Here is an 18041-nt window from a genome sequence, read left to right as displayed (position 1 = left end):
CCTAGTCAGGTGTCCCACCCTGGGTGGACTCAGCAGCAGTGGGAATACTGACCTTCGTGGGATCACAGTGAAGAAGCAGAGATTGTCTGGGGAAAACACAGCTACTAAGGGCAGAAAACCTCAGGGGACGTGCAGACAGCTTTTTCAAAATGTTCCATTTGTCCCAGAGAAGCTCTAGCTGCCCCATCCCAGGAATTGCTCAAGGCCAGGTTAGATGGGGTTTGGAGCAACCTGGGATAGTGGGAGATATCCCTGTCCATGGCAGAGGGGCTGGAACAATAGAATAAACTGAGGAAGCAGGGCAGTGAGGCAGAGTGGCTCTAAATGTCACGTTAGATCTGGTTGTGCTCACTGAGATTTGGGCTCTAATGTGCTGTATTTTGCTCCACATGGCACAGCTGCCTTCACAGGAGCTGTGCATCAGTGCATGTCCTGCTGCACGTGAGATCAAAGCCTCTCTTCTGATCTCAAAGGAAACCTCAACAGCAAGGCAGCACAATGGGAAATCACACAGCTACCAAATACAGACAGGGATAAAGCTTGTCTCGTTCAGCCCATTGCAGTAAAGACAGGGAAAAGGCAAATATTGAAGTCAGTAATTCAATCCCACAGGATAACTACAAGGCATGGCCAAAGGTGTGCTTCCCAACACCCTCCCAGCTCTCAGTGTGCTCTGCAATGTTTCAGACTTGGATGAGACCCATGGGCACAGTGAGGCCAGCTCAGAGAGCCACTCAGGTGATTTCTTCCCAAGCAGTGTGCCAAGTGCCCATCAGCTGTGTGTGAGTTCCTCCTGCTTCCCCCTAGCAAGGAACTGTCTCAGAGTCTGGCCCTGAGCACGAGGAGCCTCCATCCTGTGGAGCAGGGTTGTTGCACTGTCGCCTTCTTGTTCTCTGACCTCCTGAGCATGAGGACCAGCTGGCCCAGCACCCCCAGTTTCCATTAATAGCAGCATCTGGAAAAAAAAACAAACAACAAAGCTGGAAAGGACTGTCAGAAACAAGCAGCTCTTTCCATGGGAAGAGCTGTCAGCTCCCATGAATTATATTTGAATACAAACAGCTCTGCCCCCGTCCACATCACTAACAATATGCTGGAGTCATTAACAATGAGTGATTGTTTTAGAGATGTTAATTCTCTGTTCAGCATTTCTGGTGTTTGTGCAAACTGCACTTCAGGAAGACACAAAAGGGGAGGAAAAAATAGTCAATTAGCTTTATATTTGCTTGGAGGATGTTTTTCTCTCTGTCTTAGTCCAAGCCTAGATAAGAAACACACCAACTCAACCTGTCTCAGACACATTTCGAGGTGGTAGGGGCAGTGTTAGCACTTCACTGAACAACAGCTTGACTATTCAGCTTTCCCTCCATTGCTTTTCCTATTACACTGATTCTTCTGGCCCCTGAGCATGTGAGTGACATAAATTCAAAATTCTGAGAATCATGGGGGTAACGCATAAAAGGAGGAAATGGGAGTGAGAAATGAAGTTACAATGTTGACAAATGGATGGATGTGAGCTTTGGGAAGGTCGGATGTGTATGAAAAAGAGACTGAAGTAAGGTGTAAGGAGCTCCACAGTTCAAGGCTCCTTGAACTGCCTTAGAAATACCCACAAAAGTGCCCCCCTGTTCATTGAAATCTTGGCTTAAAGTGCATTTCAGCCTGGCTCAGTTAGGACACAGCCATGCAGAAATGAGTACTGGGTATTGCTGTAAACAGAGCCAGTGATAAATGCAGTGCATCAAATTGTGGGATGGTGCCAGAGCTCTGGGTGCTTGGGATCTGGTATTATTTAGCATCTAAATTAATGAGCTGGAAGAAGTAAACAAAATGATTAAAGTCGCAGATGATCCTAAACTAGAAGGAGTTAAGAACATCAGTCAGGAGATAGCAGAGATATAAAAAGTGACCAAGAAGCATTAATAAGTGCTTCAAAACAACATAATAAGATTTTAAGATTAAAATGCATGGTAGCATATCTGGAGGAGAACAGTTTGCAACATGCTGGCTTTATCAAAGGGAAAAACTTAGGAAACAGATCTGTTTCCTAAGGAGAAGACCTGAGGCTTTCTAGGGATTGTAAACCAAGCAGGAATTTGTATTTTGATACCATTGCAAGGCATGGTCATGCAGCTTTGAACTGCAAAAATAAACCCAGCTCCTCAGGAGGGCACAGAAATTCAGAAGAGGGCAGGGAAAACGCATCTGTCCCTTTTCCAGGGGCCCAGCTGGGTGCACTGGGCTGGGCATACTGGGGACAGCCAGGGCTGGCATCACCATCATCAGCTGCCAGCCCTGGACACTCCTGACCCAGCTGGGATTGTCTGTTTGGAGCTGATCCCTCTCACCTTTCCTCTTGCTGATCTCACAGGCAGTGCCCCTGTAGCCCAGGGGACAGAGACACTCACACTCTGTTCCTGGAAGCAAGCAGAGAATTTGGGAATTAGAGACTTGGAGCCACAAATCCCTGCAGGCATCCACTCCTCTCCAGCACTCCTTCTTCTGGGAGGAAGGGACAGCAGCTGAAATGTCATCGTTTTTCTCCAGTGCTGAAGGGATCAATACCAATAGAGGGGAGCTCTGCCTGCTCTGCCACCCCTCTCACTCCCCAGACATTTGTTCCTGCCCTGCAGCTCAGCCTCACTTGTGCAATTCCACAGGCCAGGGCACCACAGAGTGCCCCTGCTGCTCTCCAGAATCCTGGAATGGTTTGGGTTGGGAGGTACCCTAAAGATGATCCCATCCCATCCCATCCCATCCCATCCCATCCCATCCCATCCCATCCCATCCCTGCCATGGGCAGGGACACCTTCCACCATCCCAAGTCACTCCAAGCCCTGTCCAGCCTGGCCTTGGACACTCCCAGGGATCCAGGGGCAGCCACAGCTTCTCTGGACAACCTGTGCCAGGATCTCACCACCCTCACAGACACGAATTCCTTCCTGGTGTCAAATCTAACTCTGCCTTTCCTGTGGCTTCCTCTGGACTTGCTCCAGCAGCTCCACATCCTTTTAATATTTGGGATTTCAGAGCTGGATACTGCACTGCTGGTGAGGTCTCTGCAGAGAACTCTTGGTGAAGCTGACAAAGAGCAAACTGCAGCATCAGGAAAGAGGAACCAGGACAGGAATATCCCAACTTGGCTTTGTGGCAGAGGAAAAGCCCAATATCCCTGCTCTGGCTGTTCAGGAAGCTGGAGACTTCCCACTTAGGAAAATAAATGGTCATTTAAAACCTTTTGCTGAGGAGATCCTAAATGAAACACTAACCTGGACTCAGCTCCAGTTATTTAAAGTTATTTAAACAAAGGTCATCATGAGACAAATGCCTGAAGTGCTACAATCAGCTGGCTGGTACCTGAAGTGATCATTTCTGCATTAGATACAATTTGATGATAACAATTCTCATCAGGACTTTTGCAGATGCAGATTGGAATTAGGCACTTGACAAAATGGTCCCTTTGTTAGAAGCTCTCATCACATCATATATCTCTTGTTTGGGCAGAGCAGTTTTCATTTAATTTGATTATTTTCCCCCTTCATTTTTTAAATCACAGCCTGCTTACAAAGGAGGACAGCTTCTATCAGAAACAGGGGGAGATGGTGATGATCACTGTGCTTGGCACTTACATGGTGCTTTTCATCTTGAAAACACTTTCACAAACACTAATTAATGCTGAGACAGTAGTCACTTCTCCAGGAGGATGGAAGCAATCTTAACAGCAAAGGGAAGAGACTTAAAAATGTCAAAGTTTCTTTTTAAAATGCATAATTGAGAAGTAACAAGTTCTTCTGTAAAACTGATGCAGAAAATGGTCACTCCCATTACACATCCCTTGATTTTACTGTCTTTGCTTATCAGGACTCCACAAACAGAGCAACTTTTAAAAAATAGAGTAACACCTCATAAAGAAATGACAGGAAAGACTAAAGAGCAGATTACTTCCCACTTGCTCCCCACAAATTCCCAACTAATTCCAATTAAGAGGGCAGAAAAGAGGTGCAGATCCTCGTACCTCTCAGGGAGGCAATGCCATTGGCCTGGCAGGGAGCACAGCGACAGGAACTGCTCTCCTGCTGGAACTCCTCCAGAGCCCTGCGCAGATTCTCCTTTATTTTGCTGGACTCAGCCACGTCAGAGGGACTCACCAGCTCATACAGTGGCCCTGCCTGAGGGAGAGGAGAAACTGCATCAATTCCCAAGCTCCAGAAGCTGTGGATTCCCAAGGCTCGGTGGTGGCACAGCTGGAGAGGGGAATGAAGGCTGTGTGGCACAAGCTCCAGGTTTCCCATTATTATTTACCAAAACCTTGTGAAAAACAAGGCCACAACATCAGGAATACTACCAGGGATGCTCCTTTGTTTCCAACACCAGAGCAGCTGGAAAAGTGTAACAAAACAGCAGCCAAACTGTTGGATGACAAAAAAAGTTTGACAGGAGTTTCATTAAATCCTTTCTCACCCAGATTCCTGGAACAGACATTTTTAGATCAGATTTGCTCAGACTTACATTTTCTGAGTGATTTCTTACCATGATTTTAAAAACATCTGCTAAAAACCATCCACAGAAATCTCCTCCTACAGCCCCTGAGCACAGCCAGAAGCACAGGGATTCACATCAGCACTTCCACCTTCACCACTCCTGCATTTCCAGGGTGATTTCTATCTTTATGGACTCATAAAAAGATTCCCATTGCCTTCCAGAGGGAGAGATTTGTTCTCCATCTGCAGATGGGGTCAGTGAGAGAAGACAGGAGGGTGCACAACACAGTGAACGTGCAGCAGGGACCAAGGAGATTTGGCTCACTCCTTTATTTTCCTCCTGAGAACAAGGGGAGAATTACAGAGGCTTGTCAATATTGCCAGTCACCCAGCAATGCCAGAGGGATGATATTTCCATGAGCCATCATAAGATCCATCCCAAACTCCCATCCCCACTGCAGAGATGCCATGCAGGCCACACACAGTAAGCATGAGATCACCCTGCTGCTCAAACTACAAGAACTAAAGAATGTTCCAATTAAAAAAAAAAATCCTCATTTCCTGCTACTGTACACCCACTCTTCATCAATTATCTCTGATCCATACTTTGCTTTTTGAATTCAGATCATACCAATGAGGAAATACACTAAGAGTGACCTGCCAAGTGCCTTCAGCAGATGATTTATGAACTGATTTGCTTTAGTTTTCCCTAACTAAGCATTCTTGGGCTGACATTTAGTCACACTCCACTGGCACTTTTGATCCTCCAGCCCCACAGGGATATTGGTATGGAAATGAAGATACCAAATCCAAATTACATCCGCCTGAGGTTTCTCACTGGGCAGCCTGGTCACTGATGCCAGGCAAGACAAAGAGCACCACAATTCCTCATGGGGAGATTTTTCTGTGCCTGGGATTTAGTGCAGAGGGTTGCATTTCTCTTGTCTGCTGTCCTGAGACCTCCCAGGGCATTTCTGGAAGGTCAATCCACAGCACACCAGGGGCTGCAGCAAGTGCCAGATGGGCACTGGCTGTATTTCCAAATTACTGATTTTTGCTTGCTTCACATTTTTAAAATTCACCTCCTTCTTGAGAAACAAATCCCTTTTACTAATGTAAGGATTTTCGCCTAAATTTAAATTTTACAATGAAAAACAACTATAAATCAACTTCCAGCACTACCAGTCCAAACTCCTGTTTAAAGAGATTTTCTCCTGCACCTCTGTATTATTCACTAATTTTAACATTAAAGACAATGAGGCAGAATTGCTACACACTTCTGCTTGTTTTTTACATTTCTAAAACTTTTCAGGATCAAAAATTCTTCACTCTTCAGAGCCTAACTCCTGTTTTTAGGGTTCAGCTAAGCTGCACAAACATCCAGGCATGAACAATGAACCACTTGACCTCCTGAACCAGAGAGAATTGTTGCTAAACAGTCGCTGGTGCTCAAAGAAGATTATAAACTTCAAGAAAAATAAAATTCCTTATAAAATATATGCTGCCAGATAGAATTTTGCTAAGTTATACATTGGTAAAACAGAAGGTGTGTTGTCTGATCTGCACAGCCAAGTTAGAAAGGTTAAAACTGTTTGCTTTGGGCACTTCCAACCACAGCCCCTTTAAAGCATCACACCTCCAATTTTCTGAATACTCATTCAGAGAAGCAACACTGCACAATGAGCTCTGTTACTCCTGCTTTTTTCTATCTTAATCCCATTTATTCAAGCACACAGCTGTCCCAGGTGCTCATGTGAGCTGAGTGAAGGATGCAGTACCTTCAGGCTGATGATCTCAGGGTTGTACTGCACAGCATCTCCCCACTTCTGCATCAGCTCAGCCGTGGGAAGGTCCTTGTAGGCCAGAGTGGTGATCTCCTCACTTGCTCCACCACGGACCAGGGCGATGAAATCCTCCACAAACTGCTTGGTGGCAGTGCTGTCTGCAAAAAGGAGCCCAGAGAGTGCCCAGCTGTGCCCAGGTTATGTCTTTGTGGGCTGCAGTTGAGGTGTCAGCTAACAGCAGAACACTCCTGTGAGGATCTGTCCCACTCAGAGGTGAAGGAAAAAAGCCTCAAATATTTCTCACCAGGGTTCCTACAAGGTGTGTCCTGTGCCCCTCCTGCTCCCCTAAATACCCCATCCTGCACCCTGCAGCTCTCCCCTAAATCCCCTCCCTGTGGTTTTAAGCTCACAGGTCTTTCCACAGCCTGATGCTCCTCACCACCAGGAAGATTCCTCGTTCTCCTCCAAATTTTTCCAGGTGCAGCTTCTCCCATGCACACCCCAGAGGCTCCCACAACACCATCACCTCCCTGCTCTCTCCATCACCTCCCTGTTCTCCTCCTCAGGGCTTTTTGGGTGAAAAAGGGACATTGCTGGGTTGCCCTGCTGAGAGGAGAGGGTTGGTATTTAACACAGTGCCAGCCTGGTGGGTAATGATTGATCTGCCCCTGTTTTTCCCTGGGATGGTGAACAGATATTTACTCTCCACACAGAAAATCTTGGAAAAACCCCAAGCTTTGAGACATCTCCCCCTCTGATACACTTAGCTGGGGTTAGCCAGAAGATTCCAAAGTGGCTGTGAGGGAGTGGGGAAATATTCCAGGCAGGCAAGATCACAAAATCTTCCTTTCACTGTGACAAAGGCTAGAAATGAAATGGCAGAAGTGCTTCATGCTTACCTCCAATCTCTTTTAAAAGGCCCTTACAGAAACCCACATCTACTCCAACCTCCACAGCGATTTTCCGAATATTTACACCAATGTTAAATCCCACCTGGGCACATTTCTGCACATCACTCAGGGAATAACCTGAAATGCACAAAATTTGTGGGGTTTTAATACAACTGCTTCATGGTTTATGCCCATATACAAAGAAAATGGGGGTTGATATGTATTTTTGCTTTTGGAGGAATAAAATAAGATGAAGAAGGGGTTTTTGTTTTGGTTTGTTTGTTTGTTTGTTTTAAACAGAACTACATGAAATAAAATCTCTCTGTTTTACTGAACTCTGAAATCAAGTGGAAATGAAAGGTAAAAGCTGGAAGAGCAGGCTTTTAGTCACCCACCCAGCAGTACTGGGTTAAGCAGAGCTGCAATGGGTGAGAAAATTGAGAATGACTTCGACCACAGACTACTCACCACCCCTCTCCATCCCCAGGAGCCAGGCTTTTTCAGAAAAATAGATAAAATAGCTTTTCCTACTTTTACCAGCTCCCATCTCCAATTCTCTGCTGCCAGAGGAGCCTTAACTGCTTCCTGGACATTTAGACTGGATATCAGGAAGCATTTCTTCACCAAAAGGGTTATCAAGTCCTGGAAGAAGTTTCCTAGGGCAAGGGTGGAGTCACCAACCCCAGAGGGATTTATAGGATATGTGGATGTGGCACTTGGGGATGTGGTTTAGTGGTGGCCCTGGCAGTGCTGGGTTAACACTGTGACTCAATGATCTCAGAGAGCTTTTCCAGCCTGAACAATTCCATCGTTCTAAAATCTGTCTGGTTGGATTCTGTGTGAGAGCTGAGCAAGTTCCAACCATGTGACAGTGTGTGATACCAGATCTGCAAAAGAAAACTTCAGTTCCAGCACAGAGAGGACAAACAAAATGATGGATTTGAAGGGGAAAACCTGAATTCTCAGGCTGGACCTACAAAGAACTCACAGTTCTGGTGAGAACTCACAGCCCAGCTCAGCACTTGTGTGAAAATGTTATTGCTGCAGGATCCTGACCTAGGTCAGCAGACACTGAGCATTTTGATGCAAACAATAATACACTTTATTTCAAACAAACGTGGTTTGTGATGGGCCAACACCAAGAGCTTGGAAATTGGGAAACTTAAAATTTGAATACCCGAAATCTGAATCTAAATTCTGTCCCTCTGGGCTCTGACTCCATGGTAAGGAACTTCCTACACAGCAGAGCCCAGGAAATGCCTCTGCAGACAGACAGCACAGGCAGTTCCTCACTCTGCTGCCAATGAATAAATAATCCAGAGTGCAGCTATTGATTAATGTCACACTGCTCGCTCTGTCCTACACAACAATCATCATTTCTCACAACAAAGGGAGCCAGAGCCAAAGAGCAGGAGCAATGTCAGGCACAAGAGTCACCCAGCAAATTATTTACTGTTTCCTACATGCTGGAAAAGCTCTCGAGGCTAAAGGTGTTTCAAAACTGCCATTTGAAAGGCAGTGGGGAAAGAATATGGGTGAAGGTTTTCAAAGCTAACAAAAGTGCTGAGATCCACGAGTCTCATTCATCTCAACATCTTGTCAGCCTCTAAAACGTGTTGTCTAAAACACTTGCTGCAGGGCCCTTCTTTGTGAACTAAATCCAGCCCAGGATGCTGAACACGCTTTGAAAAACTCTTTATTCCCTGCCACAGAGCACTTCTGCTCCCACATTTCCTGCAGGATTTCTCTGAGATGCTGTTGATTCTCTCTCCCACCACCTCCCTCTCCTGACCTCACACCTGAGCCATCCCTGTGTGCCTGCAGAGAGCTTTTCCCACCCAAAATCTGCCCCCAGAGCTCCTTCCCAACCACACACCTGCCTTCTTGAGCTCCTCACTGTTCATGACCAAAGTGTACTCATAGATGCCTCCAACAGTGGCCTCCTTGATGTAGTGGGTCCCGAAATCCCTGAGGAGCTCGCGGTATTCCCCATAGATGTATTCTGCGGGGAGCTGCCGGAGCCTCTCCAGGAACTCGTGGTGCAGCATCAGAGCTCTGGACTTCAGCTTGTAAACACCCACAGCCAGCTCAGAACGGGCGTGGACGAACTTGCTGGACTGCAGGGAATGCAGGAAAAGCCAGGAGAAGTGAGGGATTTCATCCTTGTCACAATGGGGGGTTATTTGCTCTTAAATGATCGGCCCTGGCTGGGATTTGGTAATTTCACAGTTTCCAGCTGGAAACATTCTAACTGGAAATCTTCCAACTTTTGCAAAAGCAAAACTTTTAGTAGTGAAGCTGCTGAGAGTCAGGCCATGATTTGGACACAGGAAAAGGCAGGTTCTGATCCAGGTTCTGATCTGGGACATCCAGGATGCCTCAGGATCCCACGGGACTCCTCTGCCCCTAATAAAACTTTGTCTCTCACAAGCTCTCTCTCTATCCTGAAAAATTCTGACATCTGATATCATTATTTATATGGGAAATGATGATCCTCTGGCCGAGCCAGATTCATATTTGTATTTTACAGAATATGCCCTTATCAAAACTGAAAAAAAGAAGAAAACACAAACATTCTTTCTCTCTCACACACACTCATATTTATGTCTCTATGCAGGTATAATGTCTCTGTACATGGGTAATTTTTTTCTCTCCCCTTTCTGGCAGAATAGTCTGCAACACAAGATGTCTTTCATTATGTTCAAAGGGTTTAGTGTTCAGTTGTCTAGGCCAGCAGGACAAGCACGTCAGGGAGGGTTCAGTACAGAACTCTGCAGCTTAAATAATAAAATCAGGACTTAATAGTGGGTTTCTTTATGGATATCTATTGCAAATGCTTCTTATCAACCTCAGATCTTGTTGTGGGAAATGCCACTTTGCAGGAAGTAAATGAAAGTTTAGTAGCAACAAGGACTATTTGGCCATTCCTGAGTACACTTTAAACTGAAGGGAGATACAGGTTGGTGATACTATTAAAACACTGATGTGAGCGACATTTGTTTATGGCAATAACAGATTAAAAAAGGGAAAAGAAATTATGGCAGGCCTAGGAGTTGGAGATTCAAGTTGAACAGGCTTCTTAATTTCAATTTTTAGATTACTTCACTACACACACTCAAAGGTAGATGCCCAGCAGGGCACTGGATAGACCACACTCAGAGAATATCCCAGCTGGAAGTGACCCACAAGGATCACAGAGTCCTCTCAATCAGTGGCTGATTTCAGAGCTCAGGCAGCCCAGATCCTGGCTGAGAGCTCAATGGAAAAGCTCCTGGATGCTGCAAACACAAACAAAGGTGTTGTGGCTACAGTCAAGACTTGAACAAATGGCAGAATGCAGTTGGGGAAAAATATTTGATTTATCCCAGTGCTGGCTGCTGACCTGACAAGGAGCATCAACCCAACACACACACACTCACAGGGAACACGTTAGCAGGGAATTAAGTGGAGCAGTGCTTACACTTGAAGAAAATCTTTTCATCCTCCGAATGAACTTCCTGAACCTCATGTCATTTGAACTGTAACCAAGGCTGAACACTGATGGGATTGTTATACCAAAGCTGAAGCTTGACTGCGAAGATTTTGCCTTCAGGACACTGCTTTCATAATTTGAGTAGGAGTCATATTCAGTCATTGTAAATTCATATTTGCCTTTGGTCTAAACAGAAAGGAAAAACAACACGTCTCATTTCCTGCACAGTGATTGTACACCTGAAGGAGTGGGGAAGGGATGCAGACACAAATATACTTGTGAATTAATGCTTGCACTTTGAAGATGAAAAGCCTTGTATAATTGCAAAGCACTATTATTATTAACACAGGTACTTCAAGAATACTTGATTTCCAGCAGCAGGAAAGCTCCTATCTCCTCCATACTGCAAGGTCCTCAGGCTCTCACTTAATTTGTCAATCTTATGCAAAGAAGGTGAAATCTTAAACACAGGCATCAATTAAAGTACAAATTCTGAAAGGAAAAGGTTTCCTAGTGGGCAGCACTCAAAAACATCATGTCATCAAAAGCATGAAGGTCAAATATATATTTGAAATGCAGCTCTGATGCATGATAGAAACAAATTTTCACACAAAGCACATGGTGTGGTCAACACTGTGGAGTGTTTGGGGTATGAGGATGTTCTAGAATAGGGTAAAATTCAGTCTGATCCTTTTAGACATCAGGAATTTTGTGATTTTTTTACTAAATGATCCAGCAGTGAAGCTTTGTGCACTGAATCTGGTGGAATATGTATATATAACTTTATTTTTAGGCACATCTGACACGTACCTCTGGTGTGTAGCTTTCCACGTTGTAGGGCTTCCTGAACCTCGTGTCTGTGATGTAATGGGGAGAACATCCCCCAGCATAGTACCTGTGATCAAGAACCAACCCTTCCAAGTTGTCTGTGAAGAGATTCAACCTGCAGATGAAGCAGAACAGCCACATTTTATGGGATCATCAATTCAGAGGTAGACACCAAAAGCCTTGGGGGAAAAAGGCAAAATATTGTTTTGTTTGGCCATAGGCTCCTTGTGTCACACTTCTTTATTTTGAAACCCCAAAACAAAGCTTTGCCCCTTTCACTATCCAACCAAGCCAGGTGCTGCAGGAGCCTGACTAGCAAGAAAGGAAAGGACAGAGTTGAATTTTGACACTTGATGAATCCAAAGGGCAATTTTCACCATCCAGCCATGAATGTCACCAGTGCTGCTGCCACCAGCACTGGCAGTTCTGTGGTTTTTTTCTGGAACTCTCCAGGAAGAGCAGAACAACCTGGACCAGCAAAAGCTCCACCCCAGCATCCCCAAATAGCCACAGCATCCAGCAGGATCTTCACAGACAGGTTTGCCAATCCACACCATCAATCCAGAGTAATTTTTAATTCACATTTCTTTGTTCTGGGTTGGTCAAGGATCAACCAGAGGTCAGTAGATAAGAGAAAAAAATTGCTAGGGGACAAGGATAGAGGTACTCAAGGGAGAGATCAGCTAATCCTTGAAACCACAGGGAGTTTTCCTTGGATTTCAGTGGATGATGGACAGAAATCTTAACCTGCCTGCTCTAAGAAAGGATGTAGCACTGCAGCCTGTGTAGATGAGGAGATTAAACTCCATCACTTGGTTTTCCCATTGCTGCTGGTGGGATGAAACTTCACCAAAAAACCCCAAAAAAACTATCAGTGCTCCAGGACTCTGTTGGATCTGCCTCTCCTTATTTTGGGGAGGGAGGCTTGCATGATAATGACTCTGAAGCTGTAAAAAAAATTAACTCTAATTTTAGAACAATCTGAAAAAAAAGGGAAGTCCACTAAAAGCAAATTACTGAGCAATTGTAGCTTCAAAGAGATGAGAAGCATGTTCCTATAATTGTCCAACATTATTTTTAATTTTGATTAAACTCAGAAGTACAAAGCATTAGCAATGACATGTGCAGCAGCCATATCTCCAGAGAATAACGAGAAAATTATATTTTTTCCTTGCAATATGATTTTTCTTTTCCCTTTTTTTTTATGTGAAAAGCAATTTTTTCCCTGCAGAATAAGAAAAAAAAAACCCCTCATTTCACACAGTCTGATCTTACAGAAAGTTGTCACAATCTTAACCTGTAAAAGCTGAATCAATTCAGACTTAGATTTTAATCCCCACAAAGCTGCTAACACGCAGGTTTACCTCACCCCACTCACACAAAGCACAAAAATTCCACCATCTCTCAGTGTCATGGAAGAAATCAAAGAAATCTGAACATCTTTCCCCCTCCCCACCAAACCAATACAAGTGTAAGAATTTGGGTGTAAGAATACAAACCCAAGAATCATGGAATGATTTGGGTTGGGAGGAATCTTTAAAGGCCATCCAGTCCAACCCCTGCACTTTTCTCTGATCAATATTTGTCTGAAGCCACATTGGACCATTCTCAGCCCTATGCAAGAAAGAATCTCACCAAGGTCACTGCCTTACCCTCTTGCCAGGTTCTCTACTCCCCAGTACTCTTCCATCCTCTGGTCACATTTCCTGAACACTTTTTTGCAGTTTTTTTCATCTGACTGATCCCCACAGTCGTCGTCCCCATTGCAGAGCAGCCTCCGTGCAATGCATCTCCCTAGGAGGGAAGGGGAAAGTCACTCAGAGAACAATCTCTGATCACACTCCCTGACATTCCAGGAGCAAAACATTCCTGGTATGAATGGTTCAAATCTAGCTGGAAAATAAAAATCTTTTCTGCATGGATCACCAAAATCCAGCTGCTCAGTTTCATTCAAAACCATCATAATCTTAAAATTCCTTGCTCAGCTTAGGAAAAAACCCACAGTAATTAGGAGTATTAAAAATAATAGAGGTTTTTTTGTATTTTTTTTGTTTGTTTTGAGAGAATAAACATGCTGTTTCAGCAGACCTTACATTTGACATTATTTTTTCCCCCTTCCCATGTCCACAATCACTGAGTGTTTTCAGTCTCACCAAAACACTGGAAGATGGAGAGCAGAGGCATTTTCCTTTGCCCCACCTCAGGTGCTGAGCTCCTGTTGCTGCCACTTGTGCTACACATTTTGTTGATACAACCAGGCTATAATTTCCTATTTGGAGATTTTAAAGATGGGCAGATGTTGCAATAGACTCACTCAAAGCCACTGACACAACCACAACCACAAATATGGAAGGAGCCAACTCCTGGCATCCCTTTGGCTCAGCAAACTCCTGCAGAAGCACAAAGTTCAGCACAGTGGGAGCAGAGAGGACTCCTGATTATCTGAGCACCAGCACTTCTCAATCCCCAAATTCTTACCTGTAAGCACACAGACAAACCCCTCACATCGAACTCTATTCCTGCAAGGACTGCTTGTGACACAATCTTCAGCTTCTCTGTCAGAGTAATCACAGGGATCTCCACTGAACTGAGAGGGTTGTTCCAGGCGGGCAAATCTGTACTGTGATGAAATAAAAAATATTGACTCAAGCACACAGAAATGGCGAATTTTACGCTTCTCTAGTTAGAAAACAAACTTTGTGTCGCCGAGACCTGATCTAAGAGCACTGTCATATTAAAAGAGAAAAGTGCCAGCACAGAAGTGTGATGCTGGTAATTCGCCTCCTTTCAAAGATTTCTGATCTGCGACAGTTTTAATTTTACTGGGGAAGGGTTGAGGATTGGGAGGGATGAAGGAAAGTTTGCTTTTCTTTGACAGTTTGTTTAAATGAGCCTGGCAGTGCAGTGCGGGACTTTGCAAGAGCGAGGAAGGATTCAGTTCCATCTCTTCTCTTTCAATTAGTGCTGGTAACGACATCCCTTGTTATTTTCTGTCAGTGTATTTACTTGCCCCTCTGTATCATTAGGGATTTTTTTCCGCCCACAACACTGCTGTGAAGCAGTCAATTACTCCGTCCAATATGTTAGCCCTCCTTTTTTTCCCCAGATTCTGAGATTAACTCTTTGATATGAAGCTTCTTGTTCCCCAGCTCCCATCACTGGTTATTTCTGCTTAAGCCTGGGAACAGCTTCTCCAACTCGTTAGCAGAGGTCTCTCTAGCAACAGGGATTTTGCTCTTCACGCTGCTGGGATCATTACTTTCATTTGATGGGGTTTCTCAGGTGGAACATGCTGGCTGGCAGACAAGGAAAAGCATCTTAATCCTGAGAGGCACTGAGTGTCTCCAGGTCCCACAGGGGACCATTAGTGGGGAAGGTGCCTGGCATAGATGCTGGAAGGACAGGACTGTGTTGGAAAGTCCTTGCAAAGGCTGGGCTTACACCTTCTCAGGACAGTGAGGCACCCTGGAAAGCCCTGGAATTACTAAGGCTGGTGAGCTGAAGAGCTAAAAGCCACCTGAAGGCAAAACCCCACAGCCTCACCTGGGCAGGATTTCCCTGCTAGCCCCCTCAGTTTGCCCAACCCCACGGACAAAAAGGCTCCAAGGAGGTCCCACCTCCTGGTTCCTTGGGGTCCCTAAAGCACCAACTCACCCTTTTCTTCTGGCAGGGATCACACTTGCTCCAGGAGGACCAGGCGGAGAGGACGCAGTCGCGGGGCTGTGGGGTGACACCCACAGAGCGGGTGTGCCTGTCCCTGGCCATGCTGTCCCCACTGTCACCAGGGCTCAGGGACTCCTGACCGCTGTGCCCAACAACAGAGAGCTTCAGGCTGTGGAACTGAGCAACTCAGCCTATACCTGTGTGAGACTACACACTGAGAACTAACATTCCTTAGATCTCACCACGCTTTGCACTCAACCTCTGGGTTTCCATCATTCCATCATTGATTCCACTGGCACTGATTCTGTGGGAAACCTGATCCACCCTTCAGTGCCAGTATGAGAAACTCAACCCATGGTCCACCAAGCTGGGCTTCTCCTCAAGCTGTGCAAGCAGTGAATCCTTCACCAGCAGCTGCTGCCCTCTCCCCCCAGCTCCCTACAGCACTGTGGGACCTCACTGCCACCCATGACAAACATCTCCATGGTCAGAAACCTCCATGACAAACACCAGTCCAAAGGGAAGGCCTGGCAGGCAACTCAGTGTTTTCAAAAACCAGGCTTAAGTGTCTGTCTTTGCCCAGCAGCCTATTTTTCCCAAGCTGGCCAAATCTAGTTTTGGATTCTATTCTCAGTTCACAGCAGTCATTAACCCATTAATCCCTTTCAACCCAGACTTGAACCCCAAGTGTGAGCCTTTACTCTTCACCCCAGCCCCTCTGTCACCCCCTCACATGACAAGTGTCTCCAGGGTTTCCTCAATGCCACCATTAAAATGCTGCCTCCTCCTTTGGTGGATTCTGCATTGCTGATTAATCCTTGTCCCAGACAAATGCTCCCTTGCAGCACCTCCTTCAAGCTTTAGTAAAATGTTGACAATTAGTTTCTTTTCATACCCATTTTGACAAGGAAACTACCACAGCAGTGTTCCCAATTCTTCCACCCATACAAGGAACAGCATCAGCCAAAGCTTTAAGTATGATTTAGTGCCTGGCATGGGGCTCCCATTATAGCATATTAAAAATCACACGGAATAAAGGAATTACAAAACCTCATCAGCTTGCTGAGGCATGAAATCAAAGCTCGAAGTTCAGAGAACAGTGCAAAAATACAGTTAGATTGGAAAGATTACAGATGTAGTTCTCTGAAACAGCAAAATCTATTACGCCAGCAGAGAAAGAAACAGCTCTCAGCCACATTCTCACCATTTCTGCACTTGAAGGAAACAACCCCCCGTGTGCACAGCACTCTGTGGGGCAGCCAGCACGGGAGGAGGCTGCATGTTCAAACAATTCCACGTTACAACACGACCGTGGCAATTTGTCAGCTCCAATTTATCACCAGGATGACTTTTCAGAAGGCAGAAACGCCGCCCTACGCTCACTTCAAAACCATGTCTTTCACCATTCATTAGAGACACAGAAATCACTCCCGACAGCAATTACAGCCCCTCCAACACCAAAGTCTGCGCTGATCCTCATGGTTTGTGGTGTCACCCCACGGAAACACTCACTCACCCCAAGCCATGAGCAGTCTGGGTGCCAAGCAGGGCACAGAGCAGCAGCAGCAGTCGGATGGGGTGTGGAGAGCTCATCGCTCCTAGGTACTGCAGATGATCCAGCACCACCAGCCTGGCTGCTCGTGGGGCTTTGAACAAGGTTCAAGCAGGAAAAGATAAACTGCTGAGCTGCTTTCCCACCCTGTAAACAGCAGATGACCCAGCACCTGGCAGGCTCACAAGGTAAACGCTGCGGTTGTTGGCGCGCGGCTTTCCCGAGGCGAGCAGGGAAGAAGCAAAGATCTGCCCAGGAGCAATTTACACTTTCGTTTGTAATGCTCCTTTCAAGGGACGGGGAAAATGAATATTTCAACAAACGAAACATATTTGAGTCTTGGCAAGGAGGAAGTGATAAGTAAACTCAAGGCTTTCTAGGAACAGAGTGCAGAATCATTTATTTATTGCTGCTTTTCATGTCTGTGTTCCAGAGGAAGGTCAGGCACGAGGCATAAGCACTTATTCTCATGCCTCAGGGAAAGCCTTATCCCTCAGAGTGCCCTTCCCTGTCTCTCCTGCTGCTGGGGAGGACAAGAGCCCAAGCCCTGGCTGGGTCATTCCAGAGATTCTCTGCTCCATATACCCAAAGCCTTGAGCCCATGAAAGCAAGACCTGTCAGATACAAAAGTAATTTCTTGGTGTTTTGACTACATGGAGTCATTGTCTCTCCTAAATGGTCCTAACTGAGCTGAGAACTTACCACAGGCTGGTTCCCATCAGTCCAGCTGGGCTTTCAAAAGCAGATCAGAACCTTGCAGAGTTTTTCTTTGGTTGCCTGTTGAGCCTTCACACCCTGCTGCTTCTCCTTCCAGGTACAGCTTTTTGATTCCTGAGACACAAGAGACTTTCCCTTCATTTTCCTAATTAGTCTTTTAACCTACAGTGAGCATCTCAGAGGGAGGAAAGTTCTCTGTGTTTCCCTGCACAAAATGAGGAATATCAGTGTGTTTCCCCACCCTTCCCCTTGCTGGGCAATGTCTTTGAGAAGACACTGACTGTGCAACTGTGACTTTTAGCAGCACAATCTCCCACCCTGGGATAAATCTCTGAGTGCTTGCTTCCATGATACAAATAATAAATATATTTTAATTTGCGCATTACAGGAATGATGGATGCTATATATATTAAAAATTATTCATAGTCAGTAATACCAAACAAACCCAATGACATCAGTACTGTTACCTGGCCAAGTGCTACACCTTGAAGTGTCACAGTTACCTTATAAATGACATTATTCTGCCTGTGGAGCCATGTCCCTGCAAAACAAGGAACTAGCTGAGACATCTTTCTGGTTTGGCAGCTTCATGGTAAGAATTTAACACAGAAAGGCACATTAACTGGACCCTTGTAGGAATCTGCTCCAAATAAA

The 18041-nt window shown here is 45.4% G+C and overlaps 1 protein-coding gene and 1 long non-coding RNA gene across 5 annotated transcripts; one reads left to right on the top strand and one right to left on the bottom strand.

Annotated features, from left to right (window-relative positions):
- Positions 1 to 586: 586 nt before the first annotated feature.
- On the bottom strand, positions 587 to 16793 carry C8B (complement C8 beta chain). Of its 4 annotated transcripts, none has more exons than XM_085067471.1 (12): positions 16635 to 16793; positions 15110 to 15260; positions 13934 to 14075; positions 13108 to 13249; positions 11438 to 11570; positions 10616 to 10813; positions 9032 to 9272; positions 7165 to 7293; positions 6260 to 6423; positions 4016 to 4169; positions 2349 to 2417; positions 587 to 955 (listed from the first exon to the last, which is right to left on the bottom strand). In XM_085067471.1, exons 1-12 carry the CDS (start codon positions 16709 to 16711, stop codon positions 804 to 806), a joined length of 1752 nt encoding a protein of 583 aa, XP_084923597.1. In that variant the 5' UTR covers positions 16712 to 16793; the 3' UTR covers positions 587 to 803. The 4 variants fall into 4 exon arrangements, with proteins under 4 accessions (XP_084923597.1, XP_084923596.1, XP_084923598.1 ...); XM_085067470.1 differs by having other exon boundaries at positions 15110 to 15287; positions 16635 to 16786; XM_085067472.1 differs by having other exon boundaries at positions 15110 to 15253; positions 16631 to 16722.
- Positions 11506 to 13512, top strand: LOC146433658 (uncharacterized). The gene is made up of 2 exons (XR_014853678.1): positions 11506 to 11619; positions 11751 to 13512. It is a non-coding gene; the product is annotated as an uncharacterized LOC146433658 (long non-coding RNA).
- Positions 16794 to 18041: the final 1248 nt, after the last annotated feature.

Source organism: Lichenostomus cassidix, chromosome 8 (assembly GCF_008360975.1).
Source record: "Lichenostomus cassidix isolate B80296 chromosome 8, HeHo_3.0, whole genome shotgun sequence".
In the NCBI taxonomy this organism is placed as follows: Eukaryota; Metazoa; Chordata; class Aves; order Passeriformes; family Meliphagidae; genus Lichenostomus; species Lichenostomus cassidix.
The sequence above is the reverse complement of the archived record's forward strand: the minus strand, read 5'-3'. Positions and strand labels throughout refer to the sequence as shown.

What these genes read in the sequence shown, in the direction of transcription:
- C8B (XM_085067470.1), bottom strand. Translation starts at nt 16,711, where the DNA reads ATGAGCTCTCCACACCCCATCCGACTGCTGCTGCTGCTCTGTGCCCTG. An exon ending in GTTTGTCTGTGTGCTTACAG is followed by an intron (nt 13,250 to 13,933) that starts GTAAGAATTTGG and finishes CTTCCCTCCTAG; the next exon opens with GGAGATGCATTGCACGGAGG. An exon ending in TGGCATTGCCTCCCTGAGAG is followed by an intron (nt 2,418 to 4,015) that starts GTACGAGGATCT and finishes GCTTGCTTCCAG; the next exon opens with GAACAGAGTGTGAGTGTCTC.